At 43.4% G+C, this 14,309-nt stretch overlaps 1 protein-coding gene across 4 annotated transcripts in view; it reads left to right on the top strand.

Moving 5' to 3' along the window:
- Positions 1-1,060: 1,060 nt before the first annotated feature.
- lrrk2 (leucine-rich repeat kinase 2) overlaps positions 1,061-14,309 on the top strand; it is a 24,735-nt gene continuing 11,486 nt past the window's right edge. For 2 of the 4 annotated variants that reach the window (XM_026312557.1, XM_026312559.1), the window contains exons 1-28: positions 1,560-1,695; positions 2,322-2,407; positions 2,902-3,011; positions 3,484-3,572; positions 4,462-4,596; positions 4,678-4,812; positions 5,792-6,043; positions 6,508-6,668; positions 6,756-6,835; positions 7,049-7,155; positions 7,362-7,491; positions 7,680-7,804; positions 8,282-8,409; positions 8,518-8,662; positions 8,908-9,047; positions 9,304-9,432; positions 9,969-10,139; positions 10,585-10,849; positions 11,021-11,209; positions 11,736-11,851; positions 12,065-12,140; positions 12,232-12,428; positions 12,517-12,767; positions 12,894-13,042; positions 13,158-13,251; positions 13,375-13,561; positions 13,648-13,829; positions 13,984-14,207. In XM_026312557.1, the coding sequence (XP_026168342.1) occupies positions 1,560-1,695; positions 2,322-2,407; positions 2,902-3,011; positions 3,484-3,572; positions 4,462-4,596; positions 4,678-4,812; positions 5,792-6,043; positions 6,508-6,668; positions 6,756-6,835; positions 7,049-7,155; positions 7,362-7,491; positions 7,680-7,804; positions 8,282-8,409; positions 8,518-8,662; positions 8,908-9,047; positions 9,304-9,432; positions 9,969-10,139; positions 10,585-10,849; positions 11,021-11,209; positions 11,736-11,851; positions 12,065-12,140; positions 12,232-12,428; positions 12,517-12,767; positions 12,894-13,042; positions 13,158-13,251; positions 13,375-13,561; positions 13,648-13,829; positions 13,984-14,207 (4,189 nt within the window). Of the gene's footprint in view, positions 1,696-2,321; positions 2,408-2,901; positions 3,012-3,483; positions 3,573-4,461; positions 4,597-4,677; positions 4,813-5,791; positions 6,044-6,507; positions 6,669-6,755; positions 6,836-7,048; positions 7,156-7,361; positions 7,492-7,679; positions 7,805-8,281; positions 8,410-8,517; positions 8,663-8,907; positions 9,048-9,303; positions 9,433-9,968; positions 10,140-10,584; positions 10,850-11,020; positions 11,210-11,735; positions 11,852-12,064; positions 12,141-12,231; positions 12,429-12,516; positions 12,768-12,893; positions 13,043-13,157; positions 13,252-13,374; positions 13,562-13,647; positions 13,830-13,983; positions 14,208-14,309 lie in introns of all 4 variants that reach the window. The other 2 variants (XM_026312558.2, XM_026312556.2) reach the window with 2 other exon arrangements.

The raw sequence follows: 14,309 nt of genomic DNA, 5'->3' as shown, positions 1-14,309 counted from the left end.
TGTTTTTTAATTTTTATTTTGATGATGGACTTTTTTGTAAAGCTGAGAGACAAGCGAGGGCTCACACTGAGGAGACATGACACTGCTCAGCTGTCTGCAAATGAACTACATTAGAAAACAGGACTGGTCTGACGACATGTTAAACAGAAGGACGGATCCCTTTAGATTTGACATTTCCAGACTGTCTTTAAAAAGTGTCTCTGTGTATGTGCAGCTGTAAATTATTTCTTGGTGCTTTTTGTATAGTCTGCCAACAGTATATATAGGGTTAGTTATAAATATGTACAGTTTTATCCATCCATCCATTATCTGTACCCACTTATTCCTAACCAGGGTCACAGAGATCTGCTGGAGACTATCCCAGCTCTGTTTGGGTGAAAGGTGACCAGTCTGTATTGTTTTATTCTATGTTTATTTCTAAAATGAAGGCAGCTATTGCAGCTATTGAACAAAACATGATACTTTTTCCAATAACTGCCAAGTTTATCTTCATCTTGAGCATTTTAGGTGATGATGATGATGATGATGATGATGATTAATCTGATGCGGACACACCTGCCTTCACACACATCAGGAGGCCCAACATCGCGGCGTGATCTAGGTTCCAAATATCTATGTTTTTAGATAGCTGCAGATACCGTAGTTACACCACTAGATGCGCAGTACAAAACAAAGAGGCGTGGCGATGGGGAAATAAAAAACAGAGATTTGTTTGATTAGTCCCAGTGTTGTGTTTGCTGAATTTAGAGATGTCTTCCAGTGGGTTGTAAAATGTTTACATATTTATTGTAAAATGTTTAAATATTTATTATACGGGGAAAGTGTCAGTTCACAAACAAGCAGGAAAATCCTGAATGAAACTACTGTCGAATCTGTGCCAAGTCTATTTCACTGTTTTTAAATGTGTAACTCAGCAGCTGGACATCAGGTAGAGATTACAATGTGCACACACATCAGCTGGCAGCTCCTAAAAAAAACAAACAAACAAACTAAACAATATTTCTGTGTGACAAACTGCGCGCAGTCCACCGACGCGGTCCGTCTGTGCGCCAATGACCGCCCCCACCCTCCAGGGCCGTGTGGTGTCCGCTTCCAGTTTCCTCTTTAACAAACGGGAAGCTTTTCTAACCGGAGTCATATGATGAGCCCGTAGGGAAGGAGGAACACGCCTGTCAGGGAGGACACACTGGGTTTCCCCACAGAAACAACTGAAAGTGGCAGATTTTTCGAAGAGGAACACGCTTCACTGCCCGAGCAAAGTTTGTCAAGTCCGGAACCGAAACTCTGCGACGCTGACAACTTCCCTAGTCGTGACTTAGTTGTAGTATGGCAAATGTAACATGATGTAATATATGTAATATTTAGTAACGGGATGCTATTTGCTGATAATGAGTCAATACACCACCACTTTGCTCGTTTCTGCCCACACTGCTGCAGCAATGCCGCAGCGCTGTGGCCGCTCCAAGCTTTGCGTCGGTTCTGAGGGACTGCACTGACTGAGCTCAGGGCGCACGACAGGTCGTGGACAAAAAACAACAAAACACTGTATCTCTAAGACCATGGTTAACAAAGAGGAGCTGGAAGAAAGCCTGAAGAAACTTCTGGTGAGGCTGAAAACGCCACAAGAAGACAGACAACTGTGCACACTGATCCAGATCGTCCAGGATCTGCTTTTCCTGGCGCACACGGACTGTGGTAGGAAGCACATTGTTCCAGCGTGTGCATCAAAAGCTGCTGCGCATAAACAGCCTGAGTTTCCTTTTGGCCTGCTCTGACTCACAGGGAGAAGTTAGTAGGCTCTAAGTAGTAAAACCAGTTTAAAAATACTCAAGTAAAAGTTCAGCCATCTGTGCAGAAACATTATGTAACTATGCAGGAGTACTCAGGCAGGACATTTGCTATTGGTTTATTCTTCTTTTTCCAGGCCTCATCTTATAGATGTGGTCGTTTTTAAATGAATGAATATGTTGGAGTGTAGTAATGCAGCATTTCAGCTTGATGGAGAGGAGAAAAACTGGTGCCTGTAAAATGTAACTCAGTGTTTTTTATGATTTAAAGCTATTTGCCAGTTTGGCTTCTTGTCCTCTCAGTATATTTATTAGACTTATACTGTGTTTGACACACAGTGATACACCTGCAGCACCACAGCATCTGTTACCAATTAACCTGCAAAGCTTAGTTTGCTGTAATGTTGGGCTGAAGTGATTCGTCTATTAATGGCACTGGGTTCTGTCATCTATAGACTGTTGGAGCGTGGAACATCCGTCCCTTCCTCCAAAGCTAACCTGTCACATTGTGTCGTCTCATTTGTTTTCTTGCAGCAGTTGAGCTGTTCGAGGACAAAAATGTCCACGTCCCCCTGATGGTGGTGCTGTCCTCCTACATCAGCAGCCGGGGAGTCCAGCAGGTACTGCCAGAGCTTTTCGGTTTGTTTTTGTTTTGAATGAGCAGTAAAACACAATAAAATGGGCCGTGTTGAACTTTTTTCTGCCTGAGCAAAGGGAACAAACTTTACGCAGCTTATTTGTACAACAACGTCATGTACTAAGACTGTTCCTGCTGTTTGTAGTTACAGCTAACGTGGCATGTTTATGGTGCCTTGTGACTGCAGCTTATCAGTGGTGCAATTGCAGCAAACTGAAAGTCAGATTGTGGACCCGGTTTATCGTGACAGACTCGTTTGAAAGATAGAACATTATCTTATTTTACGTACTCACGGATTGTCCTCACGGATTGTCCTCACGGATTGTCCTCACGGATTGTCCTCACGAAATGTGGGTGTTTGTGTGATGCATCTTGTCAGGTGCACATCAGTGACTTGGTTCTTGCTCTTATAGCACTAAAGATAAGGAACACCAGTTCTGTATTGTTCTGTATTGAAGTATAATTTCTGTGCTACAGGTCGGGTGGTCACTGTTGTGTCGACTGATTGAAATATGCCCCGGAACGCTGGACCAGCTGACCAGACCTCTGCAGGCAGCCAAGGACTGGGAGGTGCTGGGAGTGCACCAGTAAGCAAAGATCTACTTACTGGGTACCATATTCTGGTGCCTCTGTGTTTTTTGGCCAAAAAACAAAACAAAAACACATACAGTGTCTCGAGAAAGGCTGTGATGCACATTTTGGCCCCAGTGTTAAAATTATGAGTTTATTCAGATTTCAGCTTCCAGGTGATCAGGCTGCTCTTTTTTCACTTCCTGTTTATAGTAAGTTACCAGTTCTGATTTTACCTGTGGTTTCTTTTCTATCTAACATTTGTCACAAGTTACTTCATTTCCATCTTTCCCTTATTTCTAGTCTGTGTGTGTTAGCAGAAGTGTCTGGAGAGTAAGAGCCAAAATAAGAAAAAGGTTATTTAATCAGAATCCAGTTTAAAACAGCTGAACATCTTTAAGTGTTTAGACGTTATGGCACTGACAACTACATCAGTCCGTCTTTCTTGGCTGTAGTTCCAGTCACTTTTATGCCTGCACTGTTTTGCAGGCAGATCCTGAAGGTACTAGCTCAGTACAGCACAGACTGCAAAGTGACCATGGTGGGACTCCGGGCCCTGGCTCTGCTGCTCAGATCAGGTACTCGACACCACTACACATCAGGGCTTCGCCAGCGTGAGCGCTGGAAAATTAAATATCCTCATAGCTGAAGCACAGGTCGGAGTTTGTGAAGTTAATAGTGATTCTACATCTGATTGTACAATTTGACTGGGAGAACAAGGTTTATGTGATGATGCATCGATGCCATCAAATCAATACACACCTATAGGATGAATGAATCACAGCATCCTTAGGAAGAAAGATAAAAAAGTCTTTTAAACATCAAACAACTACAGTTCACATCTGATTTAAACCTGGATATTTTTGTAAAGCTGTGTTTGGAAACAGGTTTGTATCTGTAATCACAGATTTAAAAGTTTGTACCTCAGGTTTGAATCTTTATTGGCAAACTTATACATTTCGGTTAAGCCTGGTAAAGTTAATTTTGCTTGTTTCTGTCTGCAAACTCTTCACGTTCAGTTTCAGGTTTGCCAACGTACTTTTTCAGGGAGAAAAGCTCGAGCAGGCATGTGTGTGCATGTTTACAGGGTTTTGACGCGTGTATTACGTGGTCAGGTTTTGTAAGCCCTGTTTTATAAAGAAGTTACATTGGTGGGACATTCACATATTGACCAATCAGTGTTTTTGGGACTAGGCAACGCTGTTATTCAACCCAGGTCGCACTCAGGAAGGCTCCCAGCCCAGCACCTGTTAAAAGATATTCACCGCTTAGGTGATCACATGGTTGCTGGATAAATTGTTTTATTAAAACAATAAAGATTTGCTTTGTGGTCTGAAAGGTCTTTGTTCTTGCTTCAGCTTTTCTCCACCTCCTTTATAAGATTTGTTTGATCCATTTCATGGTCAGATTTGGAGCTAATAGATGCGTTGATGTGTTTTTAAGGTCATTTTCTTCACTTTTCTATAGAAACGATTCCCCTGCTGGTGCTGGAGGAGGAAGAGGATGTGCTTGGTCTGGTGGTGCAGGCGATGAGGACGTTTCCTACCAGTGAAGAAGTGCAGCTCCAAGGCTGTGGAGCTCTGCAGTCCCTGATGGACAGTGGTGGGTGGACACAGACTACATGACAGTAGAGGTCTTTGAATTAACAGTAGCTGAAGATGTTTTGTATGATTGTGTTTCCAGTAAGTGATGAGCACCTTGTGGAGTTTGTGGAAAACCAGGACCATGATGTGATCCTGGCGGCTCTTCAGAGTTTCCCAGACAGCCCTGAGCTGCAGCTACAGGCCATGAAGGTGCTGCTCCCCCTGGCTGATCCTGGTAAGACCTCACACTCTAAGAAGGAAAGAGAAGAACTGGAAGAGTAGCTTCTAAAATAACCTAATTTTAGATCCTCTACAACCATCTCAGATCGTTTGAGGGTAAACATTTGGTTTGGATGTTGGTCTGATGCTGTGATGGATGCACTGATACTTCTGTTTATGTGGAGAGGTTTAGGAATGTGTTTCAGCAACTTCCTGAACGAAAATATTTGCAATCTAAATACACAGTTATGCAATAGATCATTGGGTAAAAAAAAAAATTACCAAAATCAATGAACAGCTTTGAAGATTGTTTTCCTTTCTCTGTGCAAAAGAACATTACTTATTCTCCTGTGAGGAGGTTTTATCTTGTATTACTGTCTTTGTGGTTCAAAGTGGGTTCTAGACTATATTTATGTTCTATGATAAATAAGTCACATTTGTACAAAATATGTTATGTTCTCTGAAAAGTACATGCCTGACGTATTAGCTGATGTACTGTACTTCTATTTCTGAAAGATTCAAAACAATCATCTCTAAGAACAAAGAGACACTGAGGTTTACACTGAAAATTGAATTAGCAGGAAGATTCTGTATGACAAGTGGAGGAGGACATGACAAACAAGACTCTCTAACAGATTTATCATGGTCTGGGGGGATTCCCCAGTAATTGGAGAGATCGTTCACTTTTGTGTGTGAAAAACTTTTTCTGGCCAACTGCTTTTCTTTTTACTGTTTTTATGTTATTTTGCAACATCCGTTCTTTGTAAACTAAATATCTTTGTGACAGCTAATCAAGTTTGTATTATATTCACTCATCGAATCATTTATTTTACGGTTCTTGTTATATATATTCCCCAAATAGCAGCGATTTGACTTTGATTTCCTGCTAAAATCAAATCAAATCCCCAATTAATCTATTAAGATGAAACTGAAATGCAAAAAGCAGATGAATCCTGTCAATAGCTACTTAAAATGTATAACTTTTCCTCCTCCAGGCAGTAATGTGGAGATGCTGATGTCAGGAAGCACTCGGTGCTACAGCGTTATTATCGCTGCCATGGATGCCTTCCCTGAGGTGGAGGAGCTGCAGGAGACAGCCTGTTGTCTGTTCAGAAAGTTTACATCAGAGAGTTACTACAACATCCTGGTACTGAATGGTGTCCAGAGGGTTGCAGTGAGGGCCTGTCAGACTTTCCCCAACAACGCCACCCTGCAGGTCAACGCTCTGTCCTGCCTGGCCGACCTCAGTGAGCACACACACTCGCACGTCCTATATTTAACTCCTTTATTGACACCCACACAGATGGATTAGTGAGAGAGACACAGGACAAAGGCTTGACCTCAACATCAACACACAGCAGTGTCATACATAAGATGATTAACTACATTAGGGTATAAAATCATTCACATTCTTCATATATCGTAGGGAGCATGACTGATTCCTGGGGGAGAGAAGCTTTATTTTCTCCTCCAAATATTAATAATAAAATCACTGTCTCATGGAAGATCTGGGCTTGTTTCTCTGTATGTTTTGAATCTGTCAGGATGTTTCTTACATCAGTTCAGTTCTGAACTTTTACTTTTACATAAAGAAAGAAACTTGCTACAGTGTGTGTAAATAGGGAGAACAGAAAAAATCTTCACTGAGATAATATGCGATAAGAATAATCTGCAATAAAAATAATTACACCACATTTTCTCCTCGTTTCAGCTGCGACCATTGTGCAGAACAAAGTGGTGTCTGAACAGGGACTGGAGGAGGGAGAGGAGGAGGAGAACAGGGGTAAGGAGGAGGTGGAGGACATGGGTCTGGGTTGGATGGAGACCTGCTGTACGGCCCTGGAGCTCCACGCTGCTGAGCCAGCAGTTCAGGTCAGTTCAACTTCTAGCCAGCAAATATATATCCTTGTATAATTCCAGAAATCCAAGCCTCTAACCTGTGTTGAATCACCGCCTTAGGAAGCTGCAAGCTGGGCCGTCCACAGTCTGTTAGTGCACGGAGCTGGAGTGAACAGTTCGGATGATGAGCAGGATGAGAGGTATGCATGCATGTTTGTTTAAGGTTGAAATATGATGTACAGTACTCAGCTGGCACACACATAGAGACGTTCTCAAAAAACAGATAAGATCCAAAAAAATTAGGATATTAGAATTTAAAGTCCTGCATTATTGAATTTTGTGTATGTTGTCATGAATAATGTTTAATGTGTGAAACGTCTGTTGAGGGAATATATATTTGTGGTTTCTCTCAGGACTCCTGTTCACAGGCAACTAATGGCAGCCCTGTTGCTCCACTCCTCCTCTCCCAGTGTGTTTAAAGCTGCTGCCAGTGCCATTTCCACACTCATCACACACAACAGTGAGTCTTTCCATGTAGTTAACAGACAATTGGCTCTGCTAGAAAACACACACATACTCTGCATATACACTGTCATTATGCTTTTCATTGAATATTTTCTGTGGTGATTTCTGAAAAACGTGTCAATTAATCATTTTAGGTCCATCGATTTATAAACACAGTGTTGTTTTATTGGTGAATGCAGTTGGTGTCTGCTTTGCCCGCAGGTAAAATGCGTTGCCTGCTGCTGTCCAGTGGCCTCCATGTCAACCTGGTGGAGATGATGAAGAGACATTCAACATCAGCTGAAGTTTCCATCTGTGCTTGCAAACTGCTCAGACTGCTCTTTGAGGGCAGGTGAGCACACACGTCCACTGGCATATTCTGTTTATAGATGATTGTTGTCTACCAGTTTTTAGTACTTCCACCCTGGATGCTAATTTTGGAAGTGTAGAAAATCAAATGTGTTAGAATTGTTAAATAAGCATAAACCATGTCAAGTGATGGACAGTGCTTGATTTTTCTTTCTGTATGTCTGTCTGTAGGATAGCTAGTCTGGATGAGTCAAACATGGCCATGAATCAGATCCTCAGCGCCATGAAGATCCACAACTTCCAGCTGGAGGTTCAGCTGGAGGCTCTGCAGGCCAGTCTGGTCTTCCTGTGCCCAGGTACATTAAATGCTTTTTTTTAATTTTTAATTTTATTTTGTCATCATCAAAGTGCCCTGTGGTGGTTGGGCACCATCCAGATGTGACATGAAAACCAAATGTTGGTTGTATGCAGACATCTCGTTATTTAGATTTTCTCTTGAGGTTTATTTTGATGATGACCTTATTATTTTCTGCCACTACAGGGACTGTTTCTGCTATTTGTGCAAATTCAAATCACTTTATTGAGCAGCAAACAGGGACGGATGAAGTTAGAGACAAGCTAGTGCAAAATTTCAGCATCCAGCAGCTGGAGAACCAGATGTTGTTCTGAGGATTTGGTGGAAAACAAAAAGTGGGGGTCTTAGGAGTGCCCTGAAGTAGCCAAAAAAAATTCATTACAGTCCTCGGTCTGTTGATAACAGAGCGGTTGTGTCTGTGTCTTTCTTTCCTTGCCTCTTGTCTTAATTTGTTTCATTGCTGTGTCCAAATCCCCAGACAGACGTTTAAGGGAACATGGCTCTTCAGTCGCTGATCCTGACATGGTGGACGTATCGCTGAAGGTCCTGAAGAACCAGTGTGTGGTGGAAGGAGCTCACACCCTCTACTTAGAGGTTCTCAACAGGGTATGAAAACACTGAGCAGCCCTGAAAATTGCTCCATCTTCTTTCGTTTGCTGTTTAAATGCAGACACAGTATGTGGTGTGTTCAGTGCTGTTTGTGTCTGTATGCAGTTCATCAGCAGTCCGACTGTACAGAAGTATGGCCTCACGGTGCTGTCTGCTCTGGCTGACTGCTCTGGTGCGGTGGACCTGCTCTGCCAGCAGGGGGCCATAGACACAGTGCTGCACACGCTGCAGATGTTCCCGCAGGAACGAGGTACACAACTGATCACAGCTGTTGGTCTGAACAAATCAAATCAGATTTCTGTCTGACATGTTGTCATTGCTCCATGTTGTCCCTCCATCACAGGACAACTGGCAGGTTTCAAGAAAACTACATAGAAGTGGCATCTCTTTGACTAAAAGTGCACACACTGACTTGAGCACCCAGTGGTAGAATAATGCGAACAGATAAAAAAGACCCACTAATTAAGCTTTTCCCAACTTTCTAATTGCCTGCAGAGATACACTACTGGGGTCTGACCCTGCTCAGCTACCTCGTCTCCAAGAAGAAGCTGTCGAGGATGATTGTGCCTGTTCTGGCCTCTGTCGTGGTCGTCTCACTCATCCAGTACAGAGAAGACTCTGAGATGCTGCTGAAGGTGACCTGAGAGTTTTTCTTTATGGAATGTGCCAAAACTAGTTTGTGCAGAAATTCCCACATTTGACTGCTGCAGTTGCTTTTTCATTGCGTTTGAAGGCAAACCATGAACTGTTGATCACTGGACACAACTACTCTGCACTGAAACTATTTTAGAGCTTGCAGCTTTTTATTGTAGAGCTCTGTTGATGTTGATGTGGTACTGATTGTAGTCTGTAAACTCACGACATGTCTCTGGTGGTGTGTCCCACCCACAGTGCTTTCAGGTGGGTTTGAGGATGCTTGACGCCTGTTCAGGAGCAGCTGCTGAACTGCAGAGGGAAGACTTCGACAGGCATGTCTTCCAATACCTCAGGGAGGAGACTCCTGACCAGAGCAAAAGCCCAGTGAGTTTAACCACCACCAACATTTGTGGTTTTCAGTGAAATATTTTATAACCAGTTTATGAATTTCAGTGAAATCTGGAGCAGATGTTTGTGTCTTTCCTCTATTTTCATTATCATGTTTAATACAACAGGTTTCTTCATGACCCTGTACCTGGCACGCAGATGAAATTCCCATCAACATTAGCTGGCCTGTGTTTTTGTTGCTAATTAGTAAATACCTGTATTAGCATGATGACGACAAGCTAAACAAAGATGGTGAATATGGTCCATTATATTTACTCATCAGCTTTTTTTTTTTTGTTACTGTGTGGAAAACACAGGCTGCACTGTAAACACACAGAAACCTACAGTGCACGACTGTGCAGGACATAGCAGACATGCTGTTCCTCCTTTAGACCAGACCCATTTACTTCATCATGCAAAGTTCTTAGAAATTGTCTTGCTAGAAAGACTGGGAACATGAGCTTAATTCCAAGCAAAATGTAATAAACAAATTTGTAGAGGACCGCTCTAGCTGCCTCTTTGTCTGTTTTCAGCTGCACAAGTCAGTGTGCCTGGCTCTGTCTAAGATGTGCTGCGACTCCGAGCTACGCTACAGCATGTTGGAAAAAGCCTGCATGGAGGGAGACACGACGATGGCCGAGTGTCTCATCGAACTGGGAGCTGACGTCAACGGGAAGACGAGAACAGAATCTCTCATCTATCAGGTCAGAGGTCACAGACCTGAGCAGAGTCAGCAGTTCAAATGTTAAGTCAGGTTACTGCTTTTTCAAAACAAGAGAAGTATCTCAGCTAAAACCTCTTGCTCCAGGATCTGGAATCTCCAGGTGTTTGTGGTTCATTTTTGCAGCCTTGGAAAAAATCCTCACCATATACTGGTCACACTGGGTTACATAACACACAACCTACACAGACTAAGATATATTAGGATTTGTATTAGGATACAGCTGGAGCTATGAAGAGAACAGTCCAGTCCAAACCTGTATTCCACCTGTAGTTAATGTAGTTGTAGTTGTAGTTAGTTAAAAGGCCCAAAACACAGTCATGAATTTTTAAAGTGACTCAGTTGAATCTTTCATTTACGCTGCCTGGTAAACATCATATCAGGAGTTGCAGACCTGCCTGACTCTGTCGGTCATGGTCTCTGTGCAGGTGTGTGAAAGCGGTGGACCCCTGGAACTGGTGGAGCTCCTGCTCAGCCGAGGTGCACACGAGCAGCACGTGCGCAGGGCTCTCGCAGTGAGCGTGAAACGGGGTGACGGGTCCACGGTAATTCAGCTGCTGGGCCGTTTGGGTCTGGACGTCAACAACAGCACCCTCTGCCTGGGGGGCCTCAGGCTGGGTCGACTGGATGCTGCGTGGCTCAGCCCCCTGCTGGCTGAAAGAGGAAGGGCACACAGTCTCCGTTACAACAACAGTGAGGAAGAGTAGATTCTGTTTTATGTTACTGTAAATGGATTATTGGATAAAGGCAAAGATTTCATGAGCATATTGCAGGAGTTTCTGACATTTTCAGGACCAAACTGCTGATCAATTGCTTGAAATAAATAATTCTGTATTTCTGTGTACCTTGTTGTCTGTCTTTAAGGTAAAGGCATGAGTTTGGCGAGGTACATCCAGTCTCTTCAGAGGTCCAAGAGTGTGAACAGTCCTCTGAGGTCGATGGGTGACCCCTACCTCACCTCGGGCTACATTTCTGACGAGAGCGATGACTCTTGCTTCAGCTTTTTATCAATGGACGACAACCTGTTTATGAACGATGACATGGAGAGTGACGGTAGAGTTTCTGTTGGCTAGAACTAATCCTTCACTAATCCTTCACTATCTTCAGTAAAGTCAGTTACTGTGAGTTTCTCATAGCTCAGTCAGGAGTAAATTCAGTTTTGTCTCGTATAAATGAACATGATCACTAAGGAGCTCCAGCACAGAGAGCAAACGTCTTCAGATTTAAAGTGGAACTGACATTTAATCAGATTTACATCAGTGTCACATCAGTGATGGTAGAGAAATGATGTTAAACTTTACTCTGCAGTTCTATTGTAATCTGCAGCAGCAGTAATATTTACGCACTGTAGGTCAAATACTAAATTCGTACTTTGTAATGTTATATCATTAATCTTAACTTTGTGAACATAGCAGATGTTTGTCTGCAGCCCTCCCCAGGTCAACAGGGGAACTACACTGCAATGCAGTCACTTCTACAACTGTAGCAGTGCTGCTATTACATAGTAAATAGTAACATAACCCTAATTAAATATATTAATAATCAGTTGTACTTGTGTTGGGTGTTCTTCCTTTTGTAGGGAGTGATTCACTGTCAGGGGCTCTGTCTCCAAAGCTGTGTAATAATTCAGCAGAGGATCTGAGGGGGGGGCCCTTCAAAAGGAACCAGGGCTGTCGCAGACGTGCCAGCACAGAGGTAAAACTCCTTCATCCAAATTCTGTATTGAATGCTAAGGTGATGGGTTTTATAGGTAAATACATAAAATCATAAATTATAGAATAAAGCACTGAGGGAGGTTTATATTCATTGTAATTCTGAGCCTAAATACAGAGTTTAATCTCATCCAGTTGTTAGTCCTTTCCCTCAGTTCTGATTTTCTGCCTGGTCTCTGTCTTCTTCCATTCCCAGACTGGTCAAACTGAGAATGATCACAGCGCTGAGCCTGTGCACTGGATACATGGGAGGACTGGCTCAAACCAAAAAGGTACCTCAAATTAAATTAACTTCAAATGAAATTCAGCTCATTGTCATATGGTCAGACAGCTGCAGAGAAAAGCTTTGGTTTGATTCCTCAGTGCTAGGGTCTGGAGAGAGCTCTGCTGCTCTGCCCAAAGAGAGGGAGAGGATCCAGCTGCTGGACCTGGCAGGGAACGAGTTGGACTCCGTGTCCTTTCTGACGGACAGTGACTTTGTCCTGCAGCAACTGGGGCATCTCGTCCGTTTGGACCTGAGCAACAACAGTCTGCTGGAGATTCCTTCAGCTCTTTGCCAGGTAAAACCTCTGATCGGTGCTATTTCACCAATACATGAAGTCATTAAATGAAGCGTTTGCTGATGCTTTCCTCTGTTTGATTTGGCAGAGTTTGAAGAGTCTGACGCGACTGGATTTGCAGGGGAACCAGCTCCAGTCACTGCCAGTGGAGCTGCTCTCTCTGCCCTCACTAAACATCTTGAATGTGTCTCGTAACTCTGTGGGTCCCATGCTGACCTTCGACCCTGCTGTCACCTGTCCGTCTCTGCAGCAGCTGAACCTGTCTTTCAACAAAATCTCCACATTCCCTTATGAGCTGGGCCATGCCATGGATCACCTGGAGGAGCTTTGTTTGGAAGGGTAGGTTAGAAAGACTCTCTGTAGATTTTATATTTAGCACCAAATTCCCGGTTTAGTGAGTCCATACACTCACTAATGTGTTTTTGTGCTGTATTTGATGTAATGCTGCATGTTTTGTCTTTTCAGTAACAGCATAACTGAGCTGTGCACACCGCTGTGTCTGCCAGAGCTGAAGCTGCTTGATGTGAGCAAGAACAGCGTGGAGAATATTTCTGCAGACTTCCTGAGCAGCTGCCCCAAACTGGAAACCTTCAGTGCCTCCACGAACAAAATCTGTGAGTTCTGGCGACTGAATTTTTAAAAATGTTTTCTCCTCATAATTGAATGTGCCTCATGAGATTAGCAGTTTGTTCTGTGATGACATTAAGAGACGATCACTGTCCTCTCCAGGTTCCCTGTCACATCTGCCATCCAAGATCACAACACTGAAACTGGCAAACAACAGCTTCACTTATGTTTCTGAGAATATACTTGATCTGCCAAAGTGAGTTGGATTTTGTGTCAGTTTTTGTGTTTCTCTATTTTAAACACAGACACTGTTACTCTCAAAATTAGATTGTTGGCTGCGTGATAGAATTCATTCCACGATCTGCTTCTGTTTGTGCAGTTTGAGGTCAGTGGACATGAGAAACAACAGCATTGCTGTTCTCCCTGGGCCAGGATTTTGGGCATCCAGCAACCTCAGAGAGCTGATGTTCAGTCGGAACAGTATCAGTGCTCTGGATCTGAGTGGACCCATCAACAAATGGACCAGACTGGAGAAACTCCACCTGAGTGATAACAAGCTCACTGAAGTAAAATTTACCTTGTGCTGAAACGTTATCAGCCTCAGATGTGAGAAATTTATATCCTGGAGTTTGATGTATTTTTGCTTTATCAGATCCCTCCACAGATCGGCTTGTTGGAAGAGCTGACCTCCCTGGATGTGAGCCATAACGCAGGCCTGCGCTCCTTCCCTGATGAGATGGGGAAGCTAGGCAGACTGTGGGACCTGCCCCTGGACGGCCTTCAGCTCCAGCTCGACCTCAAACTCATTGGTAACAAGGCTAGAGACATTGTCAGGTCAGGGTCTTCAAATACCTCTAAGGTTTTTACATGTAATATTAAAATCTCACCTCCATATATGGTCTCTCAGTTGTGATTGTGTAGGAGAAGAAATAAATTTAATTAAGTCTAAATAAAAGGAGCAATACTTTTCCTTCACCCACTCTCCCAGGTTCTTGCAGCAGCGGCTGAAGAAAGCTGTGCCGTACTACCGGATGAAGCTCATTGTGGTGGGAAACGCAGGCAGCGGGAAGACAACCCTGATCCAGCAGCTGATGAAGCTGAAGCGGTCCCAGTTAAACTCCAAGAGAGCTGCCGTCGGTATCGATGTCCAGGACTGGATCGTCAGGGATCGGGACAAGAGGAAAATGGTGCTGAACGTCTGGGACTTCTCAGGTCGGACTGCATTTTAAGATTGAAAGTGCAGCTGTAGAAGTCTAAGTCAGAAACCCTCATGGGAACAAAAATATAAACTAGAAGGAATTAGAAATGTACATT

This window comes from Mastacembelus armatus, chromosome 6 (assembly GCF_900324485.2).
Source record: "Mastacembelus armatus chromosome 6, fMasArm1.2, whole genome shotgun sequence".
NCBI classification, from domain to species: Eukaryota; Metazoa; Chordata; class Actinopteri; order Synbranchiformes; family Mastacembelidae; genus Mastacembelus; species Mastacembelus armatus.
This window is presented reverse-complemented; position numbering and strand designations above follow the sequence as displayed.